This window comes from Balaenoptera borealis (assembly GCF_965194805.1).
Source record: "Balaenoptera borealis genome assembly, chromosome: 18".
Lineage (NCBI taxonomy): Eukaryota > Metazoa > Chordata > Mammalia > Artiodactyla > Balaenopteridae > Balaenoptera > Balaenoptera borealis.
The window spans coordinates 65,139,415-65,159,378 of record NC_138877.1 but is presented as its reverse complement, the minus strand read 5'-3'; the positions used below and the strand labels follow the sequence as shown (position 1 = coordinate 65,159,378).

Below are 19,964 nucleotides of genomic sequence, written 5' to 3'. Positions count from 1 at the left end.
CCTGTGTCCTTCTAAGGGGATTATTTTCAGCAGCCATTTATATGAACAGCTTTGGGGAAGGGGGCCCACAAACAGGGTGGTATCACACCAAACACTGGTGATGACACATGCACACCTGAAAATAACAGCACTTACCTTTTCAAAGCATTTAACAAGTGCAACTTAGTTGCCATCTTTGAACATGAGAAAGAATGTATTTTTCAAATATATTACTTCTGACGTACGTTTCCTGATGTCTCCTTTCCTTTTCCTAATCTCTTCCTTTCCTTGTCACTTCTAGTAACTTTGGGAGAAGAAAAATCCCCTATTTTCCTTCTTCATTAGTTCCAACGTGATGAAATGTCTGTTTTTTAGAAAAATGTTTACCGAGTGGCTCCTCTACGTGAGGAAGTACGTCATGAACAAGACAGAAACGGTCCCTGGCCTCATGGTGCTCACATTTCGTCCTCCTTGTGCTAAAATGCCAAGCTGCAGCTGACCCGCCACCAGCTCCATTTGCCTTAAGGGCCACACGGACTCACAGTGGCCATAATATCCAATTACCTAATGTTAACTTAGTGCGAAATTCCAGAAGACAGAGTCTGCAGAACTTCAGGGGTCTGGTTCATTACAGCGTAAATGGAAGCCAGCCAGAGTTGCCATCCCAACCCAAGAGCCCCGGGTACTCACTTGCACATTCCAGGCGTTTGACAGCTCCTGACGTCTCTAAGAAATATTGCCGAAGAACAAAGAAAATGATGCCAAGGGGAACCAGGGGTATCACAGTCCAAGGAATCACAGCCACCATCACGCCTGCAGCGTACACCATCACACCCATCACAAGGAGAAATGTCTAAAATAGCAAAAAGAGACACAGAGGTCTCCTTGTCAAGGATTCTTTTCAAAGATAAACTTGGCTGTTTTGTTAGGATTACATTCCTTTCCTTGAAAGACTTGTTGGAATGGTAGGGAATGCTTTCCCATCCAAAGAAATAAAATTATAGGTGGTCCTCATATTTACTTATTGCATGTGTCAAACACTATAAGAACTTGCTAGGTATTAGCTCTTGTGATACACTCAGTAGCCCTATGAGGCAGGCATTACTATTCTTCACAGATGAGAATATTTGAGACTCAGAGTAGGACTTGAATCCCAAACTCTCATGAGTCAGTAGGTGTTACTAGAGAGATGAGCAAGCAAGTATCACAGATGAGGAATTGAGAAGCTTCATCTATACCTGTAGGGATAAAGAAGTGGTTAATTACAAATTCAGGGTCCAGAAAAGTATAAAAAAATTCAAATGTTGACCTTTGGAAGTAGGAATTCCTCTTTCTTTCTTGGTTTTCTAACCATAGTTAGTATTTACTGAGTGCTGAATGTGTACAGGGCTGTACATTTAATACTTCACGTGTATTAACTTAGTTGATCCTCACAATAGCCCTATCGAGTAATAGTATTATCTCACCTTACAGATGGAGACACTGAGGCACAGGGAGAGGAAAAGCAACTTGATCAAGACGGCAAAGCACAAGTCACGGAGCTGGAGAGCCCAGGTTACGAGCCATTATGACATATTTAAGCTTGCTCCCAACTTTCTATCATTATGCTAAGTATTTAAAATGTCCATTTCAAAGGCTAATGATTATAACAACAGCAGATGCCATTTACCAGGTGTTTACTGTAAGCAAGGCCCTGTGCTAAGAGTCCCATGAACATTCACTTAATCTTCATCTAATCCCGTAAGGTGATTTTATCTCAGGAAATGATCTTGGCTTAAAAAGACAGCAGACAGAATAGAAACCCAAGGCACTGAAGGATGCTGATTTAAGCATCCATCTTTATCAGGAGAAGTATGATATCATGGTGTACAGCTTCAGGCGACAGGAATGCAATCAGCACTTAGCATCTGCCTGCTGTGAAAGCGGGGTGGGGTGGGAGGGACGTGCAGAATCACATAGCCTGAACCAAGGCCTCTGAATTTTACAGTCTCAGATGGATACAGATCCACGGTGATCTGTACAAGTCACAGAGCGCTGGGGAAACACAGGGAAGAATATGTGAACACTTTTTTGAGGATTCTAAGAGACTGACAACTGAATTTCACAGGCTGGTTTAACAAACAGAAAGAGTGGCATGAATAATTTGCAGGTAGCAATCACATTTGATGGAAATTTTGACCAAAAAGGAGCTGGGCTGGGAAGGTTGAGATGCTTGTCCGAGTTAACAGCAGTTGTTCTGTGTCCTCTCAGCGCCAGCACCTGCATCCTGCGCTCTCCGGCGCAGGCCCCTCCCCGCCTTGTCACCCAGGGCAGCTGGCCCCGCGCGTCTCTGAGGGACGGGTTAGCGGGGTAATGCCTGTATCACAGAGATGCAGGTTATCATTTCACAGCTCTTCCAAATCAGTTTTCTCAGGGGATCCTCAAAACCATCTTGTGAATAAGAAAATTAAGAACTGTCCTTTCCATTTACAGATGAGAAACATGAAGCTGGGAGGTAAGCAGTTGTCCGAAGTTTTCCCAGGAAGTTAGTGTGTTCCTTAGAGAAAGCCAGGAACTGTTCATACTCAGGAAATCCCAGAGCCACAGCTGCAGGCAGGAGGAGCCTGGAAGGAGGAGGAAGCTTCCAGAACTGTGACTTTATGACCAGGAGCCCTTGTGAACCAACCTGCATTATCTGGATGTAGACCCATGTGCTTTTCCTGTTTCTCCCAGTCTCTGCCGTGGTATCAGTATAAAACTCAGAGTGAAGAGGAATGGAATTCTGAAGGAACAATTCCAATCATAAGTGGAGAAAAACAGGGCTGTCTGACCTCTCTCCTATTATACCTACAGCTGAACAATTTCTTACAGCCACCGGATTAACTGATGCATCCCACTCTGCTACACCCTTCGTGCTCACGGGGAGGGTCCTTCCAGCTCCTATGTCTAGCCTTAAGTCACTTGGCTTGCCATTGTTGGTTGTTAGGAAAAAAACCTGCTGAAATGTCAATTAGGAAAAAATCCAAATTACAGTTTTTTAGCAGATTCACATCATTTGATTGGACAACATTCACCAGTGTCAATAATCTGGCTCTCCCCAGGTGAGGGCCTTTTATGACTAACCCAGCCCGGCAGATTACCTGGGAAGCAGAGGTAAGATCAAAACAAAGGGCTCCATGGGAGCTGTGCCAACACCTTTCTTTGGGTACCTGTTGAAGACTGGTAACTGTTGCTCTCAGAGGCTCCCCAGTTAGGTTAGGTCCTTCAGATTTCATGCCCCTAAATTCTGAAGCAATTCAAAGAGGCTTTCTCCAAGAGTTTTATTTGTACTTGTTGGTCATACTATAGCCATCCTCATTGTAGACTGGATATTATAAAAATATATAAAATATATATTTTTCATAAAAATATATATATGTATACAATACAATGTATGGGTTTACATTTATATGTATCTATGCATATAGATGTGAATCTTTTATTGCCAGCTGTCTCAAACTCTTTATAGAAGTTGGTAGAAGACAAAAATAGTATCTAAGCAAAAAGTCAACATCTGAAGAAGGAAAAGAAAGATTCTGGTGCATGATAAACAACCCTTCCTTGAAGCCAATCTCACTTCTCCTTCCACATTCGCAGGAATTCCAAGGAGCCTAATCCAAGCTGCACACACAATTCCCCCCATCTGATTGGATTTCAGGCCCATATAATGACCCACCTCACCATGGCCAGTGCTTCTGTACCTCTGTCACACTATGGCACAGAGATGATGATGTGTACACAGCAAGAAGCATGTTGACCTAGAAGCAAGTGACCCAAGTCCTGATGCCCCAAGAAATAAGGGGAATCATTATGTTGATATGCTTATAACCCATTTGGAGCACACCAGTTGGGAAATTTTATCCAAAGTCTATGAAGCCACATGAACAAATACAAAAACTTCTTAGATGAAATCTTTCACTTGAGAGTACATGGTGATTTTTCACAATTCAGAATACTTCTTTAGTTTGCAGAGAATGACAACCTACACCTGGAGTGGAAATTCCATTAGCCACGTATTGTACTGAGATAGGGTTTAGGGCTAAGCTTCTTGAATATTAACAGGGAGGGTAAGACCCTACGGCTACTCTCAATCTTAGTAAAAACTGGGATATACCAACAACATAAAAGGATGGTGGTTGGAATTAAATAAGATAATGTATACAAAGGGCTTACCAGTTCATATGTAACAAATATAAAGTGTAACTCCATCATTACCACCCTTCAGTATGCTTTGCGTGCCAGCAGCCAGGGGGAAGAGAGGAGGTGTATTAATAGACTTACAGGCCCAAAGAATCTTATGAATCTCAGAAGTTGGACCTTAAGAGGCAGCTCATTCTAACCATTAGAACAGCTTAGTACTATCCAAAGATGTATCAGAGCAGGTGCTATTTTTCCTAGATGTGGTAATGATGTCACATGTACCAAAGGGACTGTGGCTTTTCTCTGGTCACAGCGAAAAACGTATTTGAGGTCTATTTTGTTTGAAGATGCACTTTTAAAGTAATATGACCAATAAACCTCATGCCTACTACAATTTCTGTCCTCTCTGTATTTTCTTCCCAAGTCTAGGTCTTCCAAAGATTGATAACCTTAGGCATATGGCAGCAAGTCAACATTTTTTGAGATGTTTGTTTTCTTATTCCATATCTTCTCTCTGTTTCAAGTTTTCCTTTTTCTTGGTGAAGACTTACTGTTATGAAACTACTGAGCATTTATGGGAGACTAAGGGAAAACATGGTGGACTTCTGAACCAATAAAACCAAACCACATTATTCAATATATTCCAAAGACAAGATCAATTTGATATTTTCTATTTCATGCACCATGAATTCATGGGTTGATATCAATGGAAGTACAAAAGCTAGATTTGGTACACTAGTGAATCCCAGGAAATTCACTGGGATTATATTTTCCCTTCTGTCTGCATTGTCTACTTTTGTTGGGTTTCTTGGGATTGTATCTGTTCTCTCCCATGAGGGGAGCAGTCCTAGATTCCCAGCTAGTTAGGGAATAAGAGCCTGCTCAGCTCACAGAGCGGACTGTTCATTAAAAGGTCTTAAAAGTGCTCGCCTATAGAACACACTAACGTGTCGATTTAAGAATTACTCTTTAAATAAGAAAAAAGAAAATTTCATAAGAAAGATGAGGTCTAAGCCCAGAAAGCAAAATGACTTGAAAAAAAAAAAAAACACCCAATCTAATTTTAATAAATACATAAACGCCAAGGACACAAAATGAGGCTGAGTAGTTTAAATGTGTAACACCTGTATTTGGATGGTGGTTAAAAACATTAAAATTTCACCAGAAAGTCTCGACCTATAGAATTAACACTGTATTATAATATTGCAGATTTTAACATATTCCTTTCACAAGCACAGTTTGAAATACAAGGCCCCATTTGCCTCCCTGGCATTTAACTTCCAAATTGCTTACAGTCCTGTAGGAATTCCTAGATATCTACCCACGTTACTTTAAACTTAGTTCCAAGGGATTCTGTTCCTGATAGTCTCTGTGAAGCTTGTGTCAAAGAACATCCTTGCTATAAACATCAGTAACAATGTATTCTTCTTATTTAATGCAAATAAATATGCCATCCATACTTTTGGCTCACTCTCTATTCTTATTTAATTCTCTCTTGCTCACTCTGATATCTATATTAGGCACAATGTGAAATATGTATTTAATCATAAAACCACTTAATCAGTAGACATTACTTTTATTATTTGTTCACAGTATTAAAAAATAAAACCAGGATCATTAAGATTGTTAACTCCTCAAAAGAATTTCAAAGCTTTTAATTCTACGGTCAGACTCTTAAGAATTCTGTTTCAAGCTGTGGTAAGTACAAGTCATCCAGATTTCCTTAAACTATTACTGATTTTGCAAAAGATATAACTTAAGTGCAATAAACTTTTGGCAAGAAAACAAGGCAAGATTTCCTTGTGATTTAGAGAGGGGAAAAAAATGACAACTAGTTTTTGATCAGTAAGCTGTTTACTGATGTGGGTGTAGGAGAGACTCTTCTACCTATTCATTCTGGAAGCATATGAGATTAAAAAATAACCTTTCAATGGAAGGGCTATCACATAGATTGTGCTGCTGGCTAACACAAGATTCTTGTGCAGACAGTAAAATCCTGAACAGACTACACAAAACTCTGAAAGAATTAAGAAATAAAAACGTAACTCCTATCCTACAATACTCATTACCCTTCAATTACAGTATAAACAGAAGCAAAAGGAAAAACATGGAAGGCTTCTAAATATAAGCTCCTAAACTTAATGCCAACCTAGGGTTAGTGCTGAGTCTGCATGTAAAGCTGATACAGTACCTTGCACCTCTCAGGAGGTTCAGAGATCAGCTCTGGTTCCCAGATCCCTCGTTTCTCACCTCTGTTTCCTTTGACCTCACCCACCTCGGTTAACTCTGTTCAATCAGAACACTGGGGTGTCATATCTGTATGATGAGATCTACACAAACCCTAAGACTAAGCTATTCTAAACTTGTCTTTTCCTTGGGATACTCTAATCACACCTTCATCCCTCATTTGGCTGCCTTGGATCTTTTCACAACCACACCAGCTCTGAGACCTGTGTATCCTTCAATTAGCTCCCAACTGAGAGTCACAGCTAACTCCGCTGAAGAGTGAATGGTGGTGTCTGGTTTACAGTTTGTTCATCAACACAACAGAAAGCACTGGGGAAACACAGTGCACTTCTTCCCTTGTGTTCAGCATATCTCATTGATCAATAGTTTCCTTTCTACCTTTTGTCAGGGTTCATGCTTATTACAAAATTCAAGACTGAAGACCATTTATTTGCTGCTTTTTAAAAGCACACCTGGGCTTCCCTGGTGGCGCAGTGGTTGAGAATGTGCCTGCCAATGCAGGGGACACGGGTTCGAGCTCTGGTCTGGGAAGATCCCACATGCCGCGGAGCGGCTGGGCCCGTGAGCCACAACTACTGAGCCTGCGCGTCTGGAGCCTGTGCTCTACAACAAGAGAGGCCGCGACAGTGAGAGGCCCGCGCACCGTGATGAAGAGTGGCCCCCGTTTGCCGCAACTAGAGAAAGCCCTTGCACAGAAACGAAGACCCAACACAGCCAAAAATAAATAAATAAATAAATAAATAAATAATAAAAATAAAGGAATTCCTTTAAAAAAAAAAAAAAGCACACCTTAAAAATAATAGCACATGAAGGTGGAGATGAAACGTTGAAAAAGGTACCCCATAAAAACACTAGCCAAAAGAAAGCTGGAGTACCTATCTACACTACTATGAACATGAAGTTAGGAAGGATTCCTAGAAATAAGGAAAACGTTTCATAAGAATAAAGGGTCGATTTATCCAGAAGATATTTTTTAAAGTCTAAATTTATATCATCCTTCAATAACATAGCTCAAAATATATAAAGGAAAATCTGACAGAACTCAGGAGAAATAGACAATTCCATACTCACAGTGGGAGAATTAAACTCACCTCAATAACTGATAAAACAAGCAGATAAACATCAAGAGGGATATAGAAGATTTTGAAAACATGAGGAACAAACTTGACCTAATTAAGAAATATATAATACTGCAGTAAATAACTACATAATACTGCAGTAAATAACTACATAATACATTCTTTTCAGTTACATGTATGCTATACTAAAGCAAGAATCAACACACTTCAAGGGACAGAAATTGTACACAACATATTCTAACCTACATGGATTTAACTAGAAATCGGTGACAAAAAGGTTAAGTAGAAAATTAATAAATGTTTGGAAGCTCACTAATACACTTGAAAATATCACCTAGTTCAAAAATTACAATAAAATTAGAAAGTATTTTGACAAAAGAAAATGAAAATCTACTAATATGAAAATTTGAGGGCTGCAAACTAAAGCTGTGCTTAGCGGTAAATTTACAGTTTAAACATTTTTTTAAAGGCTACAGAGAACACATGGGAAATCCCTATATCGTCCTCGTAATTTTGTTGTGAACTGCAAAAATGCCCTAACAAAAAATAAAGTCTTACAAAAAGAAGAAGCTAAAAGTCAAGAATTTAAAATATATCTTATAATTTAAAAAAACAAAACCCAGCATATTAAACTAAAGTATGTAGAAGAATGGAAATAAGAAAAAAGTAGACATGAATGTAATAGAAAACTAACTTCTAAGCAGAAAAATCAACAAATACAAAGCTTGGTTCTTTGAAAGCACCATGAAATGTAAGGGAAAAAAAAAAAATGGGAAATTTACCATTAATTTGAATTAAAAGAGGATAACACAAGAGATACCATGGGTATTATAAGAGGATATAGTAAACATTGTGCTGATGATTTTTAAATTTTAATGCAAAGGACAAATGTCTTGGAAAATGACATACAAAGACTGACATAAGACACAGAAAATCTGAATAATTCCATATTGAATTAAGAATTTGAATCCAGGGGAATTCCCTGGTAGTTCAGTGGTTAGGACTTGGTGCTCTCACTGCCGGGGTGCCAGGTTCAATCCCTGGTCGGGGAACTAAGAGCCTGCAAGTTTCACAGTGTGGCCCCCCCAAAAAAAGAATTTGTATCCACAGAAAAGACTTTAGGCCAAGAGGGCTACACAAATAAATTGTACAAAAGAATTTTTACCAAACTCTTCCAGGAAATTTGAGTACAGCATTATGATGTAAAAACCAGACAAAGACATTAAAAGAAAGAAAAATTATAAAGCAAACTGTCTTAGGAACATTAAACAACATACCAATAAACTGAATCTAACAATATAAAAATGATAATACTCCACAATCAAACTTGGCTAGGTAAGTCCAAAATTCACAGGGCTGGCTGTTACAAAGGATACGCTGGAACTCTTGTGCAGGAGCTGAGGCTATTACCCACAGGCAGAATTTCTTTTTCTTCAGGGAAGGCTTAGCTCCTAAGCCCTTCCAACTGACTGAACTGTGCCCACCCAGACTACCCAGGATAATCGTTCTTACTTAAAATCAACTGATTATGGACTTTAATCACATCTACAAAATACCTACACAACAACACCTAGATTACCTTTTGACTGAATAACTGGGGAATGTAGTCTGGTCAAGCTGACACATAAAACTGACCACCACAAAATGGAAATATTTCCTATGTCTTTTTTGAGGCCTGCATAATTCTGATACCAAAAGCTGACAAAATAGTTCAAGAAAAGCAAATTACAGACCCATATTCTCATGAACAACAGAAACAAAAATTCTTGACAAAACATTAACAAATTACATACAATGATACATTAAAAAAAAAGATACTATATCATGACCAAGCGGAGTTTATTCCAGGAATGTAAGGTTAACCTTCAAATACCAATCACTATAATTCACATTAAAAGAATAAAGGTGAATAATCATATGATTATCTGAAGAGATGTAGAAAAAATATTTGTCCAAATTCAACACCTGTTCTTGATTTAAAAAAAAAAAAGTAAAACTCTTGGCAATTGAGGAATTAAAGGAAAAGTTTTCAATCTGATAACAGATATCTACCTAAAAAATCACAGTTCAGATCATTCATAATGAAAAAATATTGAAAGACTTTGCCCTAAGAGTACAAGAATGTCACTTCTATTCCATGGTGTACTGGAAACTCTAGCCACAACAATAAGTCTAGAAAGGAAAATAAATATTGGAAATGAAGAAGTGAAACTGTCATTATTTACAGCTGACATGATTGTTTATATACAAAATCTTACAGAATTTTTAAAAGCACCACCACCAACTCCAGGAAATGCAAAATGAATTCACAAATAAATCAACTGTATTTCTATAAATTATCAATAAGCAGTTGAAAATGGTATTAAAAACAATCCAATAATGTAATGAAAAAAACATCAAATATTCAGGAATAAGTTAAACCAAAGAAGTGTAAGATGTCTATACTAAAAATTACAAAACATTCCTAAAATTAAAGAAACCCTAAATAAGTGGAGAGAGATACCATATTCATAATTGCAGATTCAACATTGTTAAGACTCAGACTCCTCAAATCGATCTATAGATAAAAGAAAATATTAATAAAAATTCCAGCAGGAAAAAACAACTTGAAAAGGCTTCTGAAATTTACACAGAAAAGTAAAGAATCTAGAATGATCAAAACAAGCTTGACAAAGAAGTACAAAATTAGAAGACTTGAACTACTGGATTTCAAGTCTTACTAAAATGTATAATAACCAAGACTGCAATATTGGTATAAGGATAGATAAACAGGTCGGTGGAACAAAATAAAGTATACAGATGCAGATGTCCTCAAATACAGTCAAATGATTTTTAACCAAGGTGCCAATTCAGTGCATAAAAGTGTTTTTAACAAATGTGGCTAGAATAAAAAATAAACCTCAACCATGTACTACTCTTTCATACACAAAAAATAATGCAAGATGCATCAATTTCTAAAAAGGTAGAACAATAGGAAAGTATCAATATCTTCATGCTCCTAAGGATACAAAGATTTCTTAAGATACAAAAACATGAACTACAAAAGAAACAATAGGGTACATGTTAGACTTCATCAAAATTGAAACTTGATCTCCATTAAGGATGTAAAAAGGCAAGCCACAGACTGGAAGAAACTATTCATAAAGGAATAGTATTAAATATATAGTAAAATAAATATCTCCAATGGGGATTTGAGGGAAGGGGTGGGTAAGGGATCAACACACCACAGAAACCTCAAAATGACAAAGTCATTGTTCAGTGAGAGAGGCTGAGATGCTTTCTACACACTTTCCCTGACATCTCTACACAATGAAATGCAAGGGTCAGTGGTACTGAGACAAGTAAAGGCAGTTCCACTCTTTGCTTCTATAAAAGCAAGTGACCCAAGCTATTAGGCCCTGGTCTCAGGCTTGCTTTGTTCTCAATATCCAGATGCAGCAGCTTGTTCTTTTGTGCTCCCCCCTCTGGAAAGAAATGACTGAGAACACCTCCTTCACATTTTCTTTTTCTTGGGCATTTTCACTTCATAAAGCTGCAGTCAATGTGTTTTGTGTGTGGTGAGGAGGGAATGACACGTTCCATGGTGGTCCCCACCACTGCCAGCGTTGGTGGCTCAAGTAGCCTCAGGATTAGCCCTTTGTGTCCATGAAAGGATATGAAAAGTCAGTTGTTTAAGCTCAGTCAAGCCGCTGATTTTTTTTTTTTTTTCCCTGAATGAGGGGTGTGTGGGGAAAAAAGGTTTTGCAATTCAATTTTCCTCAATAAATTACAGCATTTTGCTGAGGGCAGCTGTGTGCAACTTCACATGCTCAGAGCAGTTCCCAAACTTTGTTAAACAAAATTAAAATGCCTAAACCTGACTTCCACATCTTACCTTCATCTTCACTTATTTTACTAATAGGAAGACTTCTTGGAAGTGATGATTTTAATGACAAGAACTGTAGATAATTAAGATTCCTTACTCAGTGTTATCTGGGACTTTGGCAAATCGCATGAAAACTACATTAATTTGAAATATTTCGTGCTCAATGGTCTATCTTGAAAATAATTGATTTTTATTCTGTGAGTCTACATGGGAAAGTGTCCATTAAAATCTTCAGGGATTACAAACCTAGAATCTCTGTAATACAAACTCACGAGGCGATATTTATGAGCCTGGAAACTGTCTGTGACAATAATTTTAACGCAACATAATGAATGCCATTATCAGACTATTTCTCCGACTTAAAAATACATGTGTTTATTTATTTTAAAATTTTTATTTTTTATTTATTTGGCTGCACAGGGTCTTAGTTGCGGCACACAGGATCGTCGATCTTCGTTGCAGCATGTGGGATCTTTTAGTTGTGGCGTGCAAACTCTTAGTTGAGGCATGTGGGATCTAGTTCCCCGACCAGGGATCGAACCCAGGCCCCCTGCACTGGGAGGATGGAGTCCTAGCCACTGGACCACCAGGGAAGTCCCTACATGTGGTATTTAAAAAATAACTACCCATTATTTAGTGCTCAACGTGCACTTAGATGTTATGCAAAGAATTTTATTAAAACGACTTCACTTTGTTTTCCCAACAACCCTTACGGAATTTGGTATTATCTTCTTTATTTTACAGATAAGGACAGTGTGGCTTTGTGGGGCAGAGACAGTAAGAGGGAGAGCTAGGATTCAAGCTTGGAAAGGGAGACTGCGGGGCTCCCACTCCACCACACTTTAAAGCTGCTGACATCATAAATGATTATCATGTGGAGTCACACTACATAATTTTTTTTTTATGCCGCCTTCCTTCTTCCTGTGGAATTGCAAACACTCCACTTCGGCCAGCAACTATAATGTGACTGGAGAGGCAACATATCTGGTAGCTGCAAGAGTCAGTGTACATGATGGTGTACAAACTCGTGATCGCCCCTCTGTTGGGATGTGGTCTCTGAATGACACTGCCTGTGGGAATGGTGTGTCCTGCAGTGTGGACCACTACTCAGAATCCAGGGTTTTCATCAGCCATACTTGGCATCACTATTACAAAATATTAAATGAAATATCTGATATCTCATTTATGGGAATGACAAGGAATCAGATGAGGAAAAGTATATGGAATAAACACTTTAGAAGTAGTAAAAAAAAACAAAAAAAAAATGAACATGATTGGGCTTCCCTGGTAGTGCAGTGGTTAAGAATCCGCCCGCCAATGCAGGGGACACGGCTTCGAGCCCTGGTCCAGGAAGATCCCACATGCCGCGGAGCAGCTAAGCCTGTGCGCCACAACTACTGAGCCTGTGCTCTAGAGCCCGTGAGCCACAACTACTGAGCCTGAGTGCCACAACTACTGAAGCCCGCGTGCCTAGAGCCTGTGCTTTTACTCCCTTACTACCTCCAGCCCCACACCCAGTTAGCCCTCCAGGACTTCCTCCAGGGCGCTGCCACAGTTAGGATTCCGAAGGCGGCAAGGGGTGAATCTCTGGGTGTCTCCCTCCCCTTGGGGGCCTGGAGGGGAGGGTTCCTGCCTGACTCACCCCTGGACTTCAGGGCCTCAACGCTAATCCCTGTTTGTTGAGGGGAAGGAGGGACAGAGGAAAATATTACCCACCACACACCCCCAACCCCAAAACCAAACACCCAACCAGCAACTCCTCCGCAGACCCTACATTCCGGACGGGCCTCTCTCCTGTTTCAGTCAAACTCCTTCCAGGAGTAGCCTGCCTTCACTTCAGCTTCCTCCACGCCTCCTCCATTCTCAGCCCTTTGCAATGGGGCCTCCTCACATCTGAAACCTGCTCTTCTGGTCACCAGACGCCCTGATTCCAAATCAACCGACAACTTTCCACAGACTTAACTTCTCCTTTGCGTTGAACAGGCCCGTCCTTCCTAGGTTCCCCAACCTATTTCCTCCTCTCTTCCTTGCTGTTCATTGTGTGTCTCCTCTGCTTCCCTCCTCTCTCTGCTTCCTCTCTGAACATGGAGGCTTCCGTAAGTTTCTGATCTTGGTCCCCAAAAATGCTTCACTCTCTCTGGGCAATCTTACCCATCGTCACAGATTCAGCTATTACCTGCTCAGTGAAGAATACGCAGGCACCACGCTCATCCCACGTCTCTCTCTCAAAACACCAGACTCTTACTTCCAATGACCTGCAGGACGCCTCCACCTGGAGGTCCCAAACTTCAAGATAACTGAACTAAAAGTGGCAGAGCTGGGACTGGAAATCAGTGAGACCAGAATTTTCTCTCCTCACACGACTGCGCGTGTTTTATCTGAAATCAGGTAGCATCTCTCCCTGTCCCTCTATACGTCATACAAAGACATGTGACGGATTCTGATCATGATGGTTAACTAAGCATGGGCTCAGCACACAGTGGGCCGGCCAGCTTTGGAAACCTAACCTTGGCCTTGCTTGTAGTAGCAAAGAAACAGAACCTTTCACAAAATCTCAATGTAATTAATAATCACTGTCAAAACGTGACACTGTTATAGTGAAAGATCGCTTCTGGGGATAAATCACATGGCTTAACCCAGCAGGACATATTTATAAAATAAGTTTGCAGAAGAGAAAAAAAAAAAATCAGACGTATCCCATCAAACATCTTTGCAGTAAAAGTACTCTGCCTCTGAGTCTCAGCTTAGTTCACGTTGGTAAACAGTGGAAGCCTTTGCCCATAGGCTATGCTGTTTGCAGTGAGATATTCATTGCTGCATGTCTCTGTGCAGCTTCTGATAAATACATTTCATTTCCAAAATTAACTAATTAATGAAGAAAGTCCCCACAGCCTGAATCACTGTAAAGTAGACAAAATTCAATAACAGAAAAAACATCCCACATGAGCAACAATACTGAATGAGAGGATGAGAGATGAGATGACCCAACGTTATTCTTCAGAACTTCAAGTTCACAGACAAAACAAAGGCTGGATACAAGATATTCCTGTGGGTATTTCTGTCTTTTTTTAAAAAAAGACACCTTAAGACAAAACAAAGGCTGGATACAAGATATTCCTGTGGGTATTTCTGTCTTTTTTTTTTTAAAGACACCTTAAGACAGAGCAATCAACATGTGAAAAGAAAAGCTGTCTACAAAAACAAAAAAAGACATTTTCTAAGATGACTTTGATCCCGTATCTTTGTATCTTCCATTACTGCTCTCTATCGTCCTTGCTCAAGTATTATTTTCACCTTATTATTACTATTATTTTCTTTGTAAGTAACCCCACCTGGCTTTATCCAAAAAAAAACTGGTGCAGTAAATATTTGTCCTTTGTGCTAATCCAATGCATAATTTAGTTAATCTAGGCTATCTTTCCGTGAGAGGTGATTGTTTTTCTCTGTTGTGAAATGTGCTCACAGTAAAGGGAATCCACGCCAGATACCTGAACGGCAGCGGGAGAACCACTTACCAAGCATGTCGCTGCTTCGAACCCACCTTGATGTGACTGTGTAGCCACGCCTACAGCAGGTGTCACTCATGTTAACTCAGCCTCCCGATCACAATCACACCTTTCTCTTACAAATGTGGCCTTTTACTTAATTAAGATAACACAGTCAGGCTGAAAGGCCCATCTCAGCCCCTGTGAAAAGGCCTTGAAAACCAGGCACTTTGCGCTGTGAGAACTCTGAAATGACCGTTACGTTACCTGGATGAAATCAAGAAATGTCAGGGGCAGCAAGTCATCCATATGCCCAATGTTTTGGAGAAACGATTCAAAATTCTTCCTGCAAGAACAGGATATGAGAAATTACTCATTTCCCCAGACAGGCCCTTTAAGAGAAACAATTCATGAACAAATCAAAACAATATTTTTAAAGTATATGTATGTAATATATTACAGATTCATATGAAATAAGCCAGTGTCAGTGGTAAAGAAAGAGAAAATAGAATGATATCTAAAGAGAAACAAAAATGCCACCAAATGGCAGTGGGTGGGGAGCCGAAATTGAAACCTGGTTTTTATTATAAAAGACTGGGGGGAGGGGCTTCCCTGGTGGCACAGTGGTTAAGAATCCGCCTGCCGATGCAGGGGACGCGGGTTCGAGCCCTGGTCTGGGAAGATCCCACATGCCACGGAGCAACTAAGCCCGTGCAGCACAACTACCGAGGCTGTGTTCTTGAGCCCACGTGCCACAACTACTGAAGCCCGCGCGCCTAGAGCCCGTGCTCCGCAACAAGAGAAGCCACCGCAATGAGAAGCCCGCACACCACAACAAAGAGTAGACCCCGCTTGCCGCAACCAGAGAAAGACTGCAAGGAATGAAGACCCAATGCAGCTAAAAATAAAATAAATTTATTAAAAAAAAAAAAAAAAAGAATGGGGGGAAAATCTTGTGGCAGTATCGGGAAGGGCTGGTGGATTTGAGAATGTTCCCTCCTTTTAGATCCATCCCATCTAAGACTCATTCCAAGTGCTAAGTCAGCAAATAAACAGTTGCACAATACCTAAATTAATCCTAATTGTCACACTAATTTTGCTTTAGCTATCAAAAGTAATTTTGCTAAGTGATACTTTTTAAATAAACATAATTATAACTTCTCTCTAATTTTTTCCCTCCAGATGGCTCACAGGCCCTCACATTTTGGGAAATTGTGGATTCCTGCCATTTCCAAGTTGTGAGTTTGCTACCGGGGTAATAAGCTGTTATTTTCAGAGGTGCACTGGGTGTGACAAACACAGACTCATGCTTAAGCATCCAAGAAGACCAGAGGGATGGAAGCAGGAAAACAGAAATATTACTTAGTGACTAAAGATCATCATTGATTTTATTTCCCTTCTCAGAATCCACGAAAACAGTATATCCTAAAGGCTGCAGGACTGGGAGATGAGAAATAATTTCTAATAAATATCTAGCGTGAACTAAAAGTGCCGCCTGCCGTATCAAGTAAACAAAGGATGCTGCAGCCATCAGGCATTGCAGCCAACCCCGCGATGGTACACCCTGAGGAAGCTCAGGATGAGAAAACACAGGATACTGGCCCCGGATAGCTGAGGTGCACATCAAAGGAATGATTTCGGTGAGCCTAGACGGTTGCATCTTCCCATACATAGAAAAGCACTAAATTCCCTACCTTGAGATGTCTGGTTTTCTTTTATTAACAGTCATCTTTTGATATGCTGCCCACCTGGTCTTTGTTGCAAAAACTCCTATGTACCCTGGCTCCCCCCTGCCTTGCCTCTTCGGAGCAGCGTCTCAGAGCTATCTCAGAGGCGTGTCCCGGGCTTAAGTCCTCAGTTTTGTCCACAGAATAAAGCATAACTCTCAACTTTTAGGCTGTACATTTTTTTTTTCAGTCGACACAAGTCGTTTTATGATTAAATTTAAAGAAATCGAAGACACACACACACACATACACACACACACACAAACATACAGCCTACTTTGGGGTAGCAACTCCTGAGAAATGTGTTTATCTAGGCCCCTGAATTTCTTTCGTAATGAAGGCTCCAGGAAGCCAGCCTGCAGGTGAGATGTGGGACCTCTAGGTGCTCTTCTTGACCTCTGTCAGAGGTGACTTCCTCCCGAGGCCCTTCACACCAAGCCCCAGCTGGACCCTGAATGAGCAGAGGCTGGGCGCTGAGGTTCCGCTGCCGGGCTGGGCCGGCTGGGCCGCCCTCCACAGGGCGCCTGGCTCACCGGAGGCACAGGGTGCGCCCAACCCGGGAGCTGCAGACATCGGAGGCTTTCGCCCTTGGCCAGGCCAGGCCGTTACAGGCCGGGCCTCAATTCTCCTGTCTCAGGTGTAGGAAATACAGACTCCAGAAACTGACTTTTAGTGACACCTTTGGAGGACCAGGGACACATTTTCGGAGCCTCTAGGAATGCCTGCTTTAGAAGGTGATTCTCAGGATTAAATGGGCTCGTGCAGGTGAAAGAAGCCAGTCACAATGCCAGGTGAGTTAACAGGTGCTCAACCACCAAGGTGAGATAATGACTATTCCCCCCAGGTTCTGCAGCATCATGTCACCTGGGAAAGTCTACTAGGTACTGTGGGAAGGTCCACTTGTTAAAATGCAGACTCTGATTCAGGAGTGTTGGGGGGAGCTAGAGAGTCTGCATTTCTTCCAAGTGGCCAGGTGATGGCAGTTTCCCAGATCATGCTTTGAGGGGCAAGAGCTTGGGCTGTTATTTAATCAATTCTGCTTTAAAAATATTAAAATCAGATGGACAGTTTTTCCACATATTCTTATGGATTTTACGGCCTCCCAGTCATTTTTTAACTTCCCAAAGTAGCAATATAGAAATAAGGAAAATACATGTCAAAAAAGACATAGTTTAAACGCTTGTGATTTCTTTGACGGAAAAATGCAACTTTTTAACATAGCAGGATTTAGAAACACTGCAAGTATGATTTGTCTTAGAAAGTGTTGAAAGCAGTACAGGAATTTCTTAAGATGAAAAGGCTACTCAGGGATGAACAGTAAGTGAAAACTACCCCTTTACCTTTCACCAGATGTGCAAGTCTTAAGGTCTGAGAGACCCAGGGTTTGGCAAATAGTGTAAAATACAAGGAAAACAAAAACAATGAGAAAAACTATCTCCCCACACAATGACTACAAAAATGGAACCGAACGTCAAAGCAGGTCAAAAAACTAAAGTCTTGCTCACCAATGAGCTGAGTGTAGAAAATGTGAAATCAGAAAGTTCAGTAGCTACTTCCTTGCACTAAGAAACATTAAGAGAATGAATGGTATTTGCAGAGTATTTCATCGGGCTTAGGGATAGGCTGTTGTAAACAGAGCTGTGATTTCAAGTTCATGGCCTCATAGTATTAAAGTTTTCTCAAAAGTCTCCAAATGAAATCCTTACGATGAATTCCCTTCACACACATGCCATGGCTCTTCATCCAAATGACATGTGCTCCCTGCTGGAGTATCTCCAGGGAGGTAGAGGGAAGGGGGATTCACATGAACACCGGGAACCCAATCCATTTTCAGTCTGTTCTGTTAGACAGGGATTTCTCACATCAAACCGAATCTTGCCTTCCTAGAACATCCAACCTCTGCCGCTTCTTCTGCCCTTGTAACCACACAAAGTGAATCTAATTTCTTTTGATATGACAGCCTTTCAACTCCTCAAAGGAAGTGAATCATATCCTTTCCAGCAACTACTCCTTGGTTCCTCAATGATCCCTCATAAGGCATGGTGTCCTATCTTGGCCGCTGCCTCTTGACCAGACTCAGATGGCCAGTCTCAGTTAATGCTTTGTGCTCAGGATTAAAATCAGTACCCCAGGTACTGGGGTAAATGGGTATCACCACCTCCCCTATCCTGCATAGGATATAGTGAATCATGAAGCCAACAGTAACAGTAAATTCTGGAGGCCAGATCACATTTTGGACACATGCAAAATGAAAATCCACATTGCTCTGCACAGGTAGATTTTGGGGGACAACTGAGCAATATGTATAAGCAACTCTAAGAGTGCATCCCTTCTGACCCCAAAATTCCATTTCTAGGAACATATCCCCAAGAGTTAATAAGTTCATCGAAAGGTTGAATGTGGCATATTTGTCAAGTCAGAAGTAGAAAACAACCCGAACAAGTCTGAAACAAGTCTATAATGTATTATGTACAATTTTAATTTTGGGGGACATTCTGATCTTTCTACAATAACTGCACATTGTGTAAAAAGGTAAAGCAGGGAGGGGAGAGCAAGAGAAAGACAGGGAAAGAGGGGCAGGAGGAAGAAGGAGGTAAAAGGGAGGAGGGAGGGAGGAAAAGAGGGAGGGGGGGAAGAGAGGAGAGGAGGAGGGAGGTACCCCCCTTGAAGTCCATGGTATCCAGGAACCAATCAGGGTCCTCCTAACTGCTCTGGCTCACAGTTTTCCATCTTGTCCATAAGACAGAGTATCACGAAAGATGACATTCGAACTTCTTGTCAAAATACAAATTCAGGATGATCATATTTTAAGAACTGAGTCTACAATCTAAGCAGGAGTCAGTCACCTCTAGAATTCTGACACCTGACCCATACCCAGGACTCCTCAGCTTACTTATAACCAAACTGTAATTTAAAACTTGCAAGTTCCCACGTCTAATCTGGGCCTTATTTTTTTTTTTTTAAACAACAATAAAAAGGTATATTTACATATAAAATACTGAGGTATATTTTTATTGAGGTATATTTTACATCTCATAAAATTCGCCCATTTCAAGTGTACAATTCAATGAATTTTTGAAACTTTACTGAGTGATGCAACCATCACCAAAAATCAGTTTTAAGACATTTTTATGCCCACAGTAAGATCCCTTGTGCCATTTACAGGACTCCCACTCCCAGCCTCAGGCAACCACTAATCTACTTTCTTTCTCTATAAATTTGCTTTTTCAGGACATAACATCGAAATGGAATCGTACAATAATGTGGTCTCTGGGTCTGACTTTTTTCACTCAGTGTAATGTTTTTGAGGTTCGCCATGATGTAGTATGTGTCTTTATGAGCCCCATTCTTTTTTTTTTTTTTTAACATACTTCTAATCACCTTGTTTCTACTGCTATTGTCTTTTTTTAAAATTTATTTTATT

General features: G+C 40.4%; 1 protein-coding gene across 1 annotated transcript in view; it reads right to left on the bottom strand.

The window, feature by feature from the left end:
• Positions 1–19,964, bottom strand: part of LOC309615811 (ATP-binding cassette sub-family C member 4-like) — a 204,891-nt gene that overhangs the window by 69,217 nt on the left and 115,710 nt on the right. The window contains 3 exon segments of the mRNA XM_082365781.1: positions 670–832; positions 15,081–15,133; positions 15,136–15,159. Coding sequence (XP_082221907.1) covers positions 670–832; positions 15,081–15,133; positions 15,136–15,159 — 240 coding nt within the window.